Consider the following 17,492-nt stretch of genomic DNA (forward strand, 5'->3'; position numbering starts at 1 on the left):
TTGAGAAATATGTAGGAAATTAAATTAAATAAATAAGTACAACGATGCAAGGTAAATGTTTGTTATAATGGCTATAACATACTGCCATTTGGTTCTTATCATCTAGTTATTGTCGTTACATTGTTTTGAAAACTATCCAGGCACTCAGGATATAAAAAATTTCTAAAAATTGCCTAAGCAGATGTTGGAATTTTGTTAGTCGCTTGTTGGAGAAGCCAAGGCTCTTTTGGATTTGAATCAAGAAAAGATAGCGATAGAAACTGTTCGGCTTCTTCATCAGGCAATTCTCTACACCATGTCACTCGGTTTTTACCACAGCAAGCACTGCAGCCCGGGCCAAAGCATCTACAGAAAAATTAAAAAGACTAACTCATGAGGGCTCGTATCTAAAAATAAAAGGGTGAGAGAACATAGATTATACAAACTGGTGCTATACAAGCAAACATAGAAGAGAACTAGAGAGAGTGATGCATATGCAAAAATTCGATAAGCCCAGTTTCATTCCTTTCCCAAGTTCCCAAAAAATAATAATAAAAGAAAAGCAAAATTCTCTTTCCAAACAATTGTAAATATTATGCTAAATTGGTCGAAAATTTGATGTATGACTTCATTTTTGTTCGAAATGAATATATTTTGATCTGCAAACATGAAATCCAATTTGACACTAAGAGGTTAACCCTACATGTGTAGACACTTATCTCGAAGTTACTTTATTTAATTTATTTTCCAATTTACTCGATTTGATTTTTCAGAATATAATTACTAAATTCTGCATAGAATAATAAATCCCTCGTTTAAGAAAATAATAAAAATATTTTCCAACATGGTCATGACGAAGACAGTTCTCTTAACTATTTCCTTAAATGTACGCAGAGATTGTTACCTGTACTCACAGAAGCACGCAGTTTTCTCATTTTCGCTTCCATCCCATTTGCACCATCCTGCTGGATTTACGCAAGCATCAATCCATGTATAAGCAAAAACTACCCTCGCACAAGATTTCCATGGACGACCGAGATGGGAGTACCCAGAGGATCCATTCCCAGTAATCACGCATCTAAATTAAATAATAAATTATATAATTATATATGTTGAAATATAACCACAGTAACATTCTCTTAGCCCAAAAAAGCATGACAGAAAATGGAAGCAACACCTGAGAAACACGTAAGCAGTCTCTTCTTCACAGGTTTTGCGGCCATGAGCAGTAATAAATCCAGGGGCTTTACAGTGTATGTGGCAGTGCTCTAGAAGTGCAGTCGAATTTCCAAATATGAAATCAACGCTCCCTTCAATATAGCAGTCTCTCAGGTATTGTTTCCCATGATGTAAATACAAGGTATCCTGCGTGTTATAGAGATTTGACTTTAAAATTAAGTCCCAGCAATATAACACCATGAATTATACGTTTGCAGAAGGAAAAAAATAAACCATAGTTTCTGATATATGTTTGTTGAGTAGAAAGATACACAAATTCAAAATAGATTTTTATTATATTATATATATATATATATATATATTACATCACAAATGCTATCTACTACATATGACTTGAATCTCCATAGCACAATATCTAACTACAATCTCTTATTAAATCTTCAACTTATATAATATTCTTCTTGTGAAAAAAAAAAATAGTTTTTTGCTTGATGTAAAATGAGTCAAGACTCTATTTGTACTTGTCATGAATACATTTCGTACTAAAATTATTATTTTCTTTAAAATATTTTGAAAAATATCTATGATCCCAAAAAAAATATTTAAACAAAATATTTAGTCTTCTAATAATATCTAACTTCTAGAAGATGGGCCCGACTTTGAACTTGATATTATGGTTGGTTTAATTTGGATTTTGGGCTCATGGTGCAAAGTTGTCAACATTCAACAATGTCTTTACACCATAGTAGGAATTATCGGGATCGGGATCGGTCCCGGCCGATACCAATACGGGATCGGAGTATCAGCTCAGGATCGGGGTTTTTTTTTCTTTATGATTTGCTACGTGAGGATCGGCTCAGGATCGGATCGGACTCGGCCGATACCGATATGTATCAACCGATCCATATCGGTATCGGCCGATATTTCCTACTATGCTTTACACAAAATTTACAGCAATGATCAGTATTAGAAGAATAAATTTACTATTTACCAGTAATATAGACTGTTCTTAGAGGCAAAAATATATATATATATCCACCAAATTCCTCCTGTTCTACTACCTAACTTCCCTTCGCCTTCTTTTGTCTCATCTGTCCAGACCAAACTCGTGCACAAATTCACATAACTAGTATATTTGTGCACCCCTTTTTCATGGACTTTGATAATATTAAAAGGCGATACAGAAAATCACCCAACAGATTATTGGGCCTAGGAGAAAAGCAAAAAGAAATACAAAAGGATGGACAAAATGAAATGAAATACAGTCAGTCAGTAAAAATGAAAGAGTAAGTTCGACCGCTTCTTTCTGAGATAAAATTATATGAACAACATCAATTTAGATCAGTTGTTGTCCACTTCTACAGAAGAGATGCCTCTGAAAGACAACAGTAGGTGCCATTTCACTTGAACTTCCATAAATACATGTAAAAATTAAAATGAAAATAAGACATTGAAGATAATTACCTGCCATCCGAGAAATCGACAGTTATACAAAGCACATCTCTTGGCTGTGATTCGGAATGCAACTGCTTGCTCCGAACCCTGTTGGAGAATACCATGAAAAGATTATTACCAATACCAACATTTGTGGAAAATTTTGAAATTAGATGTCATGGTGAAAAAAAGAGAACTAAACACCTCAGGTGCAGAATTCTCAAATGTGACATTCTCTGCAATGAAGTCTTCTCCTTCAACAATGACGGTCCCACAGGCGAAAGTTCCGGTACCTATCACATCAGGTGGCTAAAAAGAAAAATAATAAATACAGTCTTTGAGAAATTTCAACATTTCATTATTTTCCAAAAAAAATCATAACCATTATATTGATACTGTTTCTAATTACATAAGATATATAATGCATGATCTAAATTATATAAGAAAATGTTATTTCCTCAAAAAGAAACTAAGGCAAGTGCCAGAACTAGCGCATTTGTTTTGCTACAGACATCAGAGAGAGAAATTAAGTTTCTAATATGAGACATTTATCAAGAACATATGAAAGGCAAAAGAAATAGCATGATTCTAATGTGAAAGATGAGAGAGAAAATTGAAATACCTGGTGGTGATTGATACGGGCATGAGTGTTATCCCACGAAATGATAGTGGTCTCTGGCAGGATCCCGCGAAATGTGATGAGATTCTTTGTTTTGGGTACATAAACTGGTTCACGGTACACTCCAGGGAAAATGAGAATTGTTGTACGAGCACAGTTATTGAGAGGTACTGAGTCGATTGCGTCTTGTATCTTCGCATAGTCACCGGTACCATTCGCTGCAACACGCACCACACGCTGCTCCATTATCGCTTCTGTATTGCTATGGTGGATCTCTCTTGGTCTCTCTTTCTCTAAATTCAAAAACTTTACAAATTTTCTACCTATCTTAATCTGGCTACAGTAATCACTTTATATTCCTATTAATAGGCAACAATCACTATAATCTATCTAAAGCAGCAATCACTGTAAATTCCTATTCATAGGCAGTAAATTGCTCTAATAGCTGTCACAGCTAATCAAAAACAGTAAATTGCTATCCATGTTTTGGCATTTGTAAATACGAAGTTCGCAACATCACTAGCTCTTTCTATTAGCAAATGATCATGAATTTTATTTCAGTTTTACCTTAAATATGTAAGTGTGCCTAGATTTATAGTTCATCATATTTATAATTTCTTACTCTCATATCCTACAATAGTTGAGCATGCCTCAAGACTTAGCTCCAGAACATGATCTTTAGAGGAAAGGAAGGTGAGGGAAGGGGAGAAGTATCAAGATCAGACCTGACCGGATCCATTCACCTGCTCAGCAGAAGAGGGAAATCAAAGCGATGCGGGAGGGGAGAGGAAGGGAGAAGAGGTGAAGTCATTGTACAACAACAACAACAACAACAATAACCAAGCCTTTAGTCCCCAAACAAGTTGTGATAGGCTAGAAATGAAACTCAATCGGAGTCACAATGTCAAGGTAGATAGTAATAAAATAATAATAGCAATAATAGAGTAAGGCTTAGGTACTATGGATAGCATAAGGTCTTCCATGCTACGACCTTAAAAATATATTGTATAAACTCCAAACTTCGATCTAAGTAGCTCAGTAAATTGGTTATATAATGAACATGTAGAATACCAACTTTTACTATTTTTGAAATTTTTTTAATATTTTTTATGATTTATGAAAGATGGCAAAAAATGGCTTAAAAATAAAAGAAAATTGCCTTTGTTTTGAGCTATTTTTTGCCATCTTTAATAAATCATAAAAATAGTAAAAAAAAGTTCCAAAAATAGTAAAAATTGGTATTCTACAAGTTCATTATTTAATCAATTTACAGAGCTACTTAAATCGAAGTTTGGAGTCTATACAATAGATTTTTGAGGCCGTAGCACGCAGGCCTTATGTTATCCATAGCACCTAGGATTGCTCATAATAATAATAATAATAATAATAATAATAACAATGGCAAAAGTAGGTGAAGTTGTTGTACAAACCCAGCAATTTTCAAGGACTTTCATCACCCCAAAATTGGAGTGTAGACAATTTCAATCACCCTGCACTATTTTTTATCAAGCGGAATAACCAAAATCACAAAAATGTAAAATCTTTCTGATAATTGTATTGCATTTGACATTTGTTATCCAAACGGCAAATTAATTCTTCCTCACTATTTTTCATGTACCATTCAGTTAATGCCAAATAGCGAGCCATAGGCATATCATATTGTTCTGCATTGTGCAGTCAACGTAACTTTAGAATATTTAAATCTAATCTAAAAAAAATAAAAAATTTATGCAAATCCTATTTTTTGAACTATTCAGACAAAATTGAAAATTAGTCAAATTAAATCATATACATATTTTATCGTGTACCATGCAATTCTATCAAATGTCCAGGCTTTCATTTAATTTTTATCGTAGAAATTCAAATAGAATTGCAATACGATATAAAAATCCTTTTTCTAATAGTGCCTGATCATCATCAAGATGATCAAATAATTCACTTATAACTTGGAAGCAAATTTAATATTTTTGAATATGAAATAAAACGTACATGCTAATCCGAAAACATTAGCAAACAAAAATGCAATCCAGATACATGTCACTCAATTTGATAGAAAATAAAATTATTAAATAGATAAACAATGTATCTAATCCATTACAGGAGTTATTTATAAAATTTTGGGGTTCAAACGTGAGAAGGAAGAATTGACCTAGGCAGACGCTGGAATTTTAATAGCCAAGCGCTGTAGAAGCCAAGACCGTTCTGGGCTTGGATCAACAAAGGAGTGTGAGAGAAACTGCTCCGCTTCTTCATCGAGCAATTCTCTACACCACATAACTCGGTTTGAGACCCCACAGCCGGGCCCAAAGCATCTACAAAGAATTAAAAGATATATGATACAATCAGGTTTCCATAATCATAGACCAGAGGAGCCAAACAAAGTCAAAATCAGATCCTGTATTTAAGAATCGCTCAGAGCACCACTTAAGTTATATACAGGTCAAACAAAGTACATGATGTGAAAGAAGCAATTGTGACCGTATAGTAAAAATTAAAGGTATGCTAAACCAAGAAACATACATTCGTCAAAAGAAGGATTTGCATGTCTTGTAACTGTTTCTTTTAGAGAAATGATTACCTGTATTCATAGAAGCAAGCAGTTCTCTCGTTTTCAGCTTTGTCCCAATTGTGCCAGCCGTGTGGCTTTACACATGCATCTATCCATGTATAGGCAAAAACTACCCTCGCATAAGGCCCCCATGGCCGTCCAAGGTACGAGTACCCAGTGCCTCCAGATCCAGTAATGACACATCTAAATTATATAAAATAAAATAGGTAAATAAATATAATTATGGTAACATTCTCTTAGCCAGGTAAGGCAACAGCAAATGAAGTATACCTGAGAAATACGTAACCAGTCCCTTCTTGTGCGGTTTTGCGGCTATGAGCAGTAATAAATCCAGGGGCTTTACAGTGTATGTGACAGTGCTCTAGAAGTGCAGTCGAATTTCCAAATATGAAATCAACGCTCCCTTCAATATAGCAGTCTCTCAAGTATTGTTTCCCATAATGTAAATACAAGGTATCCTGCATGTTATAAAGATCTTTCTATTTAAATTGAACTTCTACTAACATAAACATACGGTAAACAACCAGACTACAGTATTTGTTTAAAGAGAACAAAACAAGCATCAGTGCAACATAGGTGCTAGAACTTAGAAGTTAACAAATTGACCACCTTATCCTTGATACAGTAATCACAGCAAATTTCCAGACCGGTTAAGACTCTCCTGGAGCCCTAATAACCTCCGCTCAAGTTCATACATTTGATACCTCATCTCCTTGTGTTATTTGTCCTGTCTATCATTTTCTAAATACTCTAGTTCAAATTAAATCAACCAATGACATCGTTCACTAAAATGATCGCGGGGGCAAAAAATCCAAGTGACATGAAGAATATTAGATCAGCTTGGTCCTTGTAGTTAAAGAGGGTTTCTTTTTTTTTTTCCGAATACCCAAAATCAAAAGTGTGTTATTACCTGCCATCCAAGAAATCGGCAGTTATAGAATGCGCATCTATCAGCCGTGACACGGATCGCAACTGCTTGCCCCGAACCCTGTCAAGTCACACCACGAAAAGATTATTGAATACAACTCTTATGGTAAAAATGAAATTAGAGTTTGAGCTTTAAAAAAATGCAAAAACATGCACCTGAGGTGCAGAATTCTCAAAGGTGACATTCTCTGCGATGAAGTCTTCTCCTTCAACAATGGTGGTCCCACAGCCAAAAGTTCCAGTGCCTATCAAACGAGACGACTGCACAAGAACATAATTTTAAAAAAGCTTAGAGACAATTTCACATTTTTATAATTTTCAAAATATTTTTGTTCTTATCCACTACATTAGAGATCGGAACAATTTCTTTTGACAGTTGGTATTATCTCTAGAAGCTTTGTAATATATGATCTTGATTACTAAAAAATTACAATAGCCTCCTTTATTTCAACGAAAATGTATTCCTAAAATCGAAGGTGGCTAGCAACACAAAATTAAAAACGCTCTAACAAAAGGACCAAAATTAAAAAGGCTTTAATAAGATGTGAAACTCTATTACAAGAGAAACATTAAAACAAGATCACAAAACAATAAACTCTGAAGTTAAAATGAAAATGAGATGACATTGAAACACCTGGTGATGATTGATTCGGGTGGCAGTGTTATCCCAGGAAATGATAGTGGTCTCCGGATGGAGACCACGGAAAGTGATGAAATTCTTCGTTTTAGGTATATAAACCGGTTCGCGGTACACTCCAGCGGAGAGAAGGATGACTGTACGGACACGGTTGCCGAGCGGTACCGAATCGATTGCGTCTTGCACCTTCGTGAATTCCCCGGTACCATTAGCCGCCACGCGTACCACCCGTTGCGCCATTTCCGTTTCTAATAGAATACAGACTATACAGTGCGCCTCCTCTCTCTCCTGATCTCTCTCTTATCTGCTTTTACAATTAAAAGTTCAGTTGCGAGTGGGAACTGGGAAGCATGGAGGGTTTTTAAACTGGAGAAGAGAGGAGAAAGAAAGCGAGTATGGGTTGAGTGCGTATCCTCTGAGATATCCCAACTTTTGCGTGACCGACGTGTACGGTTCCTATTCGGGGATACCGCAGGTGCCAGTATTATTTTTGCTTTAAGATTCGTGTAGAGCGTATTTAAACAGTTGACATTTTCCTAAAAACACTCAGAGGTTCCGAATCGGTAGGGATTTTAATAAAAATCAAGATCCTATGTAGCAGATTAAAACAACTCAGAGCGCTTAAAATATGGGACTCACCAATTTTTATGTATAAATACGGTAGAAACATGTTGTGAGAGATTTGTCAACATGCTGTTTATAATGAGTTAGGCTAATATGACACTAGTGTTATATCAAACTAAATAACACCACATCTTAAATTCTTAGATCTGCTTTAAAATTTGTACAAAATGAAGTGCTTGAACAGTAAAAGCGGATAGTACAAATTTTAAAGCAGATCTAAAGATTTAAGATGTGGTGTTATTTAGTTTGATATAACACTAGTGTCATATTAGCCTAACTCGTTTATAATATCTTATCTCACAGAAGATACGGACTCGCCGCTTATCGGCGTCTATGGTTCTTTTTCAATTATGCTGACTAGACAAGGCGTTTAAGTAATCGATCGCTGTAAAGTGGGGTCTACCTGATCATGCTCTATATAGACAATTGATAGTCGTCGTTATTTTAATGTGAATGCCGATGAACCAGAACCAAAGAAGAAAAGGTCAAAAAAAAACCGCAAATATAATGAATTCAAAATTACTGGTCTAGGCTTAACGAAAACTGTTCGTTTAATGCCCCAACCAGATGTTACCTAGGAAATAAATCTGCTACAATCCTAAAAAGGATTGTAGGGTCCTACGATTTCAAATCAACTTTTTGTTTATTTTGAGATTCATATATAAAAAATAATTTTTACATAGATTCGTAATACTTAAAAAATAAAAGGTTAGATTTGAAATCGTAGGACCTAATGTTTGTTTAAAATGAATAGCTCTGTGAAAAAATGTTGGATGGTGTCGTATTAGTTATAACGGCCTAATTACCGTCCAAATAACTTGTGTAGTTGTATGATTCTTATTTATTTTCTTTTGATGCATGTCAATTTCAAGTCTAGTGGTGCCGGTTTTTTTATTTTTACCCAAAAATATTATTATTTTAATTAAAATACCCAGCTTTTTGCTGGAATTTTAAAAATACCCAATCCGTGGAATTTTTCCACGGGTTGAAATTTGAATTCCCACCGTGGAAAAATTCCACGGGCCAGACCCAAATTTTTTTTTTTTTTTTTTTTTTTTAAACAGAAATTTGTATTTATTTTTTTTTTTTTGTATTGAAATATTAGAAATATTGGATATATTTCTTTGAAAATAGATGGAATACAATATAATTTGATTTATTAGAAAGACTGCAACAAATAACCCGGATCAATATTTTTCAGATCAGATTTTTCGCGGCTGTAAGAAAAATTAATATATTTCTTTATGTGTTATTGGAAAAAAATAAAAATGCTTAGATTTCGAGTTATTGATCCCGGTTCAAAAGTCACTTCTATGTAATTTATAAAATATTATAATCTTTCTAGTACATTTAATTTATTAAAAGTTTTATCTATTTTGAGAATTATTTTTGAATAATAATCATTAAATAAATTAAAGTTTTTGTTTTTTTTCAAAATAGATATAACTTTTAATAAATTAAATGTACTAGAAAGATCATAATATTTTCTAGATTACATAGAAGTGACTTTTGAACCGAGATCAATAACTCGGAATCTAAGCATTTTTATTTTTTTCCAATAACACATAAAGAAATATATTAATTTTTCTTACAGCCGCGAAAAATCCGATCTGAAAAATATTGATCCGGGTTATTTGTTGCAGTCTTTCTAATAAATCAAATTATATTGTATTCCATCTATTTTCAAAGAAATATATCCAATATTTCTAACATTTCAATACAAAAAATAAAAAATAAATACAAATTTCTGTTTTAAAAAAAAAAAAAAAAAAAAATTTGGGTCTAGCCCGTGGATATAACTTTTGAATAATAATAATTAAATAAATTAAAGTTTTTTTTTTTTTTCAAAATAGATATAACTTTTAATAAATTAAATGTACTAGAAAGATCATAATATTTTCTAGGTTACATAGAAGTGACTTTTGAACCGGGATTAATAACTCGGAATCTAAGCATTTTTATTTTTTTCCAATAACACATAAAGAAATATATTAATTTTTCTTACAGCCGCGAAGAATCCGATCTGAAAAATATTCATCCGGATTATTTGTTGCAGTCATTCTAGTAAATCAAATTATATTGTATTCCATCTATTTTCAAAGAAATATATCCAATATTTCTAATATTTCAATACAAAAAATAAAAAATAAATACAAATTTCTGTTTAAAAAAAAAAAAAAAAAAAAAAAAAAAAAGGGTCTGGCCCTTGGAATTTTTCCACGGTGGGAATTCAAATTTCAACCCGTGGAAAAATTCCACGGGTTGGGTATTTTTAAAATTCCGGCGAAAAGCTGGGTATTTTAATTAAAATAATAATATTTTTGGGTAAAAATAAAAAAATCGGCTAGTGGTGAGACAGATTATTTAGTAAATATCGAGTACTTTTGGAATGTTGTTCTTATCATATTACCTTGTTCTTCAATTTTATTTTCTAACATGAGCTTGGTCATATACATGCAATAACTAATTAAAAGTAATTAAAAAAAATCTATATCACGTTATACTTAGTTTGTACCATGCCCTCTTTTTAATTCATAGTTTGTACCATGTCAATTTCTTGCTTTTTATTTGCCACCGGTCGATTTGCAAATTATGAGTTGCTCTTTTCTTTTCCTTTTTTTTATTTTATAAAATAGAATAAGAATATGATGCTTTGGCAGCTTTGCTTGAGTCTCACGCTGGTCTATCCCTTTTTATTCGCTTATAAGTTATAATGATCAGGGAAGCCTTGGAATATTTTCCATAAAATTAAATATGAGGCCTAAATAAATTAACAGAACTTAGAACTTAGAACTTAAAATTTTAGGAATGAAATCAAGTAAATAAATTCACATTAATTGAATAAAATCAATCACATAAAGTTAGTTTGAGATAAGCCTAAATTAATTTAGTGCGTGAATCGATTGAGTCATGTTTGCTCTAATAGTAAAATGGCGGCCCCTCGTGTAGATTTAATTATTTTTCTATCTTTAAAGTTCGACCTCGAACAAATACATTGAATTCTTTTTTGGTAACTAGTTCAAATAGAATCTTATCTTCCTCGTCCGATTTTTTTCTAGTGGACAATTGTATGCCATATTGTCTCGAGATCAGGTGTTAACATTTTCATTGAAAATCCAAAATAATGATCACCCAAACTATACTCAAAATATAATATGTCTGGAAATTATTGACGATTTAGGTATATGCTTTTGCATGAACAATTCTTTGTAATTAGCCACAAACAATTTTTATGTGTTTCTCTTCTATCAGCACTTCAATCCTCTTCACTTTCATTTATCAAAAGCTAATTGCATAGTACTATCTACAGAACTTCAAAATGAATTCAGAAGCAACATCGCCGTATATTTTGTCGATGGGGGTAGTGCCAACTAATTTTACAAAGGAACATTCAAAGTTTTATATACAAATTTGACACGTTTTAAATTTAAACGTGATAAACTTACTCAAATTTTACATTAAACACAAACAAATCATGACATATGATTATTGGATGCTACAGCCAGTTACAGATTCATTTAAAAATGTTTTCATATATTAAAGTAAGCCTTAAGGATTTATTTTAATAATTATTGTTGAATTCTGTTATTATATATTCTGAGGCAATTAGTTCCGATTTTTTTATTTATATCCAAAAAAATAATTAAATTTCAAAAAATAACCAAAGCTGAACAGAATTTTGAAATCTACCCAAACCGGAAAAAAAATTTCCAGTAATTCAGTCCAAAACCGGAAAAAAATTCTCCAATTTTAGAATTCCAAAACAGGGGCTAAAAAAAACCGTAAAAAAAATTTCCGGTTTCAACTATTTTTTCTTTTTTCAGATTTTTTTTTTAAATAGAAATATTTATAATTTATTTATTTTTTGTATTGAAATATTAGAAATATTTAATATTTTTTTTTTAAAATAGATGAAATACTATATAATTTGATTTATTAAAAAGACTGCTACAAATAACTCGGATCAACATTTTTCATGCTAGATTTTTTGCGGTTGTAAGAAAAATTAATATATTTCTTTATGAGTTATTGGAAAAAAAAATAAAAATGCTTGGATTCTGAGTTATTGATTCCGGTTTAAAAGTCACTTATAGGTAATACAGAAAATATTGTGATCCTTCTATTAAATAACTTAAAAATTTTGTTTTTTTTCAAAAATAGATACCACTTTTTAGAAATTAAATGTACTAGAAAGATGACAATATTTTTTGTATTTACTTATAAGTGACTTTTGAACGGGGATCAATAACTAAGAATCCAAACATTTTTATTTTTTTCCAATAACACATAAATAAATATATTAATTTTTCTTACAACCGCAAAAAATTCGGCATGAAAAATGTCGATTTGGATTATTTGTAGCAGTATTTCTAATAAATCAAATTATATAGTATTTCATCTATTTTCAAAGAGATATATTAAATATTTATAATATTTCAATATAAAAAATAAATAAATTATAAATATTTCTATTTAAATGAAAAATAAAATAAAAAGTTGAAACCGGAAAAAAAATTTAAAAATTTTTTTTTTTTTTAGCCGCTGTTTTGGAATTCTAAAATCGGAGAAACTTTTTCCGGTTTTGGACTGAATTATCGAAAAAAAATTTCCAGTTTGGGTAGATTTCGAAATCTGTTCAGCTTTGGTTATTTTTTGAAATTTAATTTTTTTTTTATATAAATAAAAAAAATCGGCAATTAGTTTCTATTGGAGCTTTAGAAATTATAACCGACACAAAAAAAAACTATATTGGCACACTAACATACGTGTTAAATGTCAATACAGATATAATGATCAAAACAAATTATTATATATTTCTCCAACAAATTCTCAGTTCTGGTTGCTTTTTTTTTTGCTGCCCATCAGTATTTACTATTTAATTTCGATTATGGTACTGCTCACACTTTATTTGCTAAATTCTAGTAGCATTGAAAATATTGGCTAACTACAATTCTTGCTTCGGCAACACATTTTTTTTTAGTTGAAAGTCCGTAGGCAATTGTATTGATCCAATTATTTACAAAATGACTATTATATAAGTTTCTTTTGTTTAAATAAAGAAGTATTAAAATCTATACATTGAGCTACTTGTACAATCATCTAATTTGCTATGTCAAAAAATTAAAAATACGTGAAGTCAGATAATGCAAATTGGTCTATTCGCGTCTGAATAGCAAGTAGGCGGGCCTTCCGGTTTTCTTTTTTGAGAATGTAGTACAGCAGTAATTTCTTCGAGTTACATAGCTCGCGAACTACGCCCCGTCGAGCTCTTCCTTGATGACGAAACATCTTCTTCTTTCTGAATTCAACGTCGCCCAGAGGCATTCACAGCCGAGAGGCACTGAATCAAACCGAATCGGAACAGTCACCACTTAGAGAAAAAGAAAAAGAGAACATTGAATCAAATTGAACCAGGATAGTCACCACTCAGTCGAGATGACACTGAATTCGCCTACACCTCACCAATAGCGCTTTCTCCTATAGAAACCTATATAAAAGAAGGAAGGTCTAACTCAGTCGCTTAGAGTGCGATTTTCTATTGCGTAGCTTCAAATCCTACAGCCTTTATTGCTCTGCCCTCTCGGCACTGGATGAAAATTCTCAATAAATAAAAAAACATTAAGTGTCACCAGCCCGATTTTTTTATTTATATTCAAAAAATAAATTAAATTTTAAAAAATAACCGAACCGGCTGTGGAATTTGAAATCTACCCAAACCGGTTAATGGTTAACCGGACCAAATTTCGGGTTAACGGTTAACCGGACCCTTTAAAAGAGTCCGGTTAACCGTTAACCGGAAATTTGGTTTGGGTCCGGTTAATGGTTAACCGGATTCGTTGGTTCGCTTAACCGTTAACCGAACCTGATTTTTTTTTTTTTTAAAACAGAAAATTTTAAATTTTTTTATTTTTCTATTGAAAATATACATGAAAATTCGTATTTAGATTTATCAAATTTACACCAAAAAATTTTGTAAATCAAATATGAAATTTAAAATTATAGAAAAATACACATACACATACACATACACATACACATACACATACACATACACATACACATACACATACACATACACATACACATACACATATACATATACATATACATAAATAATATACGGTTACCAATTTTTTTTTTTTTTTTTTACTTTTTTTACTTTTTTTTAAACCAAAAAATTTTAAATTTTTTATTTTTCTATTGAAAATATACATGAAAATTCGTATTTAGATTTATCAAATTTACACCAAAAAAATTTGTAAATCAAATATGAAATTTAAAATTATAGAAAAATACACATACACTTACACATACACATACACATATACATATACATATACATATTATTTTAAATTTCATATATAATATGTACATGTATATGTGTATGTGTATGTGTATTTTTCTATAATTTTAAATTTCATATTTGATTTACAAATTTTTTTGGTGTAAATTTGATAAATCTAAATACGAATTTTCATGTATATTTTCAATAGAAAAATAAAAAAATTTAAAATTTTATGTTTTAAAAAAAAGTAAAAAAAAAAAAAAAATTGGTAACCGTGTATTATTTATGTATATGTATATGTATATGTATATGTATATGTATATGTATATGTATATGTATATGTATATGTATATGTATATGTATATGTATATGTATATGTATATGTATATGTATATGTATATGTATATGTATATGTATATGTATATGTATATGTATATGTATATGTATATGTATATGTATATGTATATGTATATGTATATGTATATGTATATGTATATGTATATGTATATGTATATGTATATGTATATGTATATGTATATGTATATGTATATGTATATGTATATGTATATGTATATGTATATGTATATGTATATGTGTATGTGTATGTGTATTTTTCTATAATTTTAAATTTCATATTTGATTTACAAAAAATTTTGGTGTAAATTTGATAAATCTAAATACGAATTTTCATGTATATTTTCAATAGAAAAAAAAAAAATTTAAAATTTTCTGTTTTAAAAAAAAGTAAAAAAAAAAAAAAAAAAAAAATCGGGTTCGGTTAACGGTTAAGCGAACCAACGAATCCGGTTAACCATTAACCGGATCCAAACCAAATTTCCGGTTAACGGTTAACCGGACTCTTTTAAAGGGTCCGGTTAACCGTTAATCGGAAATTTGGTTCGGTTAACCGTTAACCGGAAATTTGGTCCGGTTAACGGTTAACCGGTTTAGGTAGATTTCAAATTCCACAGCCGGTTCGGTTATTTTTTTAAATTTAATTTATTTTTTGGATATAAATAAAAAAATCTGATCACCAGCTTCAAATGGAATAAATAAAGACTAGGATAGTAGGATGGTTTGAATCGAATAACCCATCTCTTTACCAAAAAATGATGTCTTTTCTCATCAACGAAAGGCATATAGGGGTGTCAATGGACGATATGGGTACGATAGAAGTATTTTCATATCCATACCCACTAAAAATAGTCTTATCCATATTCTACCCTTACTCATTAAGATTTGATCTTACCCTACTCTATCCTACTCTTACCCGTTAAAATTATCGGTTAACGAAAAGGTAGCGGGTAAATAACGAATAATACTACTATGATAATTAGTTTTATTATATTTTACAAATAGAACATCAAAAGTCATTTATTTTTCACATATGCAATAATATTATTGATAAAAAATAAAAATAAAAATAAATATGCAATTAATTTCAACTAAATTGTATTTTTTATAAAACAAGAGAATTGGAAAACAAAAATATATCTTCTGACAAATTTAATTATTTAATTAAAGAACAAGACATACAAATAAAAATAATATGTTTAATATTTTTCTTACAACAAAAATAATACACTAAATAACAAAAGTACTCACTAATTATTGCTCAAAGATTATTATATTATTATATTTTATATAATTATCCTATAGGGTAATGAATACGAAATAGCCTTTACCTGTATCCTTACCCGTTTAGTTAACGAAAAAAAAATCCTTACCCATACCCAATAAGCTAACGAAAAAAAAATCTTACCCATACCCGCCTTATCGAATTCGATACGGGTCGGGTAAACAGCTAAAAGGTTATCATTGACACCCCTAAAGGCATACTTTGAGAACCCAAAAACAATTATAAGAAATTTTACACCAAACCGAATGAATAAGTAAAGGATAAAATGCTGACTACTAGAATCGAACTAGTGCCAAGTAATTACAAGAAATGCTATCTCCACTCGGATCAAGACATCACTTTTATCAAAAGTGGATTGTGGTCTTTTTGTTCAAATACCAATTAAGGTGAAGCAGGGTCGGGAACAACAAATCTCTTTATGATAAACTAATCATTTTTGCAGGAACCAGAAACTGAATCAACCGGATCAGGACAGTCATCACTCGGAGAGGAGGAAGAAGAAGAAGAAAGAGAGAAGAAATGAGACAACTCGTCATCAGCAACAACCAAAAAGCACATACCTTATTCACATATAGATATAGTAGGTACTAAGGGGTGGAATGGATTCTCAAACCCTCAGTCGAACCCAGAGAATCGAGATGAACGAAAAAGACAACAAGCGGCGGAACCCTTAAACGAAACCATCTGTTCAATTGAGACGAAGCGATATGAACCAGGCAGACGAGGGGGGACGGATGGAGGGGTGGGATGGAGCAACCGGCCACAAATCAACTCTCAAAACCATCGTCTTCGTTTTCACCTTTTTCTAAGGCGGAGCTCCCTAGGGGAAGCAGAGTTTTCAAAGTGTAGAATGAATTTAATCTCAGCTTCGACAACACATGACACTAAAAGAAATAATCAAGCAATACTGAAAATATATCCTATATATATGTTGCGGTATATTATCACAACTTTTACTTGAAAAATATTTAAATGTCTTCATTTTTTTGTACCTCCATGTCTATTTTTAATTTCTTTAATAATATATTTTTTTAAAATTTATATGTCAAAATAAACCCGCATATATGATCTATATTATTTTCTCTATAGACACATAAAATATCCTCACTTTTCAATTTTGACGGATCAGAACATCTACGTGCTTAAGATAAGAATAGAGATATCCACAAGTAACTCTAAACTGAAGGATCAATATGATATTACGTACTTCTGACGCTTGCACAGTAACATTTAATATGAAAATTACGTACTTTTGACACTTAATATAGAAATCATGTACTTTTGATGCTTGCATGATGACATTTAGGTATATGCATGTATAAGCGTGAGAAGTAGAGAAATAACCTATTTGTCCTCGAAAATTGTTTAATTAGAAGAATGACCTTTTTTTAAAACATAATATTATGAATTTTAGACGAGACAATATTTCCAAGATTTTGAGGGATGTACATGAAATCCCTCCACCCCCTCCCACCAAAAAAAAAAAAAACTGACAATGAGACTATACTATGCTCCACACTATTTTATTTATCTTCGGCAAGTTCAAAATAATAAAGGAGTAAAATTAGATATATTTTAACTTGTGGAGAAATTTAATCT

At 31.2% G+C, this 17,492-nt stretch overlaps 2 protein-coding genes across 2 annotated transcripts; both read right to left on the minus strand.

Moving 5' to 3' along the window:
* LOC144559616 (pectinesterase 31-like) lies at positions 1–3,897 on the minus strand. The gene is made up of 6 exons (XM_078308681.1): positions 3,215–3,897; positions 2,797–2,901; positions 2,623–2,700; positions 1,157–1,344; positions 884–1,057; positions 1–345 (listed from the first exon to the last, which is right to left on the minus strand). Exons 1-6 carry the CDS (start codon positions 3,455–3,457, stop codon positions 174–176), a joined length of 960 nt encoding a protein of 319 aa, XP_078164807.1. The 5' UTR covers positions 3,458–3,897; the 3' UTR covers positions 1–173.
* A 1,344-nt stretch (positions 3,898–5,241) lies between these two features.
* Positions 5,242–7,734, minus strand: LOC144559617 (pectinesterase 31-like). The gene is made up of 6 exons (XM_078308682.1): positions 7,342–7,734; positions 6,864–6,968; positions 6,691–6,768; positions 6,051–6,238; positions 5,790–5,963; positions 5,242–5,523 (listed from the first exon to the last, which is right to left on the minus strand). Exons 1-6 carry the CDS (start codon positions 7,582–7,584, stop codon positions 5,361–5,363), a joined length of 951 nt encoding a protein of 316 aa, XP_078164808.1. The 5' UTR covers positions 7,585–7,734; the 3' UTR covers positions 5,242–5,360.
* Between the last annotated feature and the right edge of the window lie 9,758 nt (positions 7,735–17,492).

Source organism: Carex rostrata, chromosome 9 (genome assembly GCF_964058835.1).
Source record: "Carex rostrata chromosome 9, lpCarRost1.2, whole genome shotgun sequence".
NCBI lineage: Eukaryota > Viridiplantae > Streptophyta > Magnoliopsida > Poales > Cyperaceae > Carex > Carex rostrata.

Coding starts and splice junctions, on each gene's coding strand:
- LOC144559616 (XM_078308681.1), bottom strand. CDS start 3,457: ATGGAGCAGCGTGTGGTGCGTGTTGCAGCGAATGGTACCGGTGACTAT. Junction 1,345..2,622: donor GTCGATTTCTCGGATGGCAG/GTAATTATCTTC, acceptor TATAACACGCAG/GATACCTTGTATTTACATCA. Junction 1,058..1,156: donor ACTGCTTACGTGTTTCTCAG/GTGTTGCTTCCA, acceptor TATTTAATTTAG/ATGCGTGATTACTGGGAATG.
- LOC144559617 (XM_078308682.1), bottom strand. CDS start 7,584: ATGGCGCAACGGGTGGTACGCGTGGCGGCTAATGGTACCGGGGAATTC. Junction 6,969..7,341: donor CCCGAATCAATCATCACCAG/GTGTTTCAATGT, acceptor GTTCTTGTGCAG/TCGTCTCGTTTGATAGGCAC. Junction 5,524..5,789: donor GCTTGCTTCTATGAATACAG/GTAATCATTTCT, acceptor AATTCTTTGTAG/ATGCTTTGGGCCCGGCTGTG.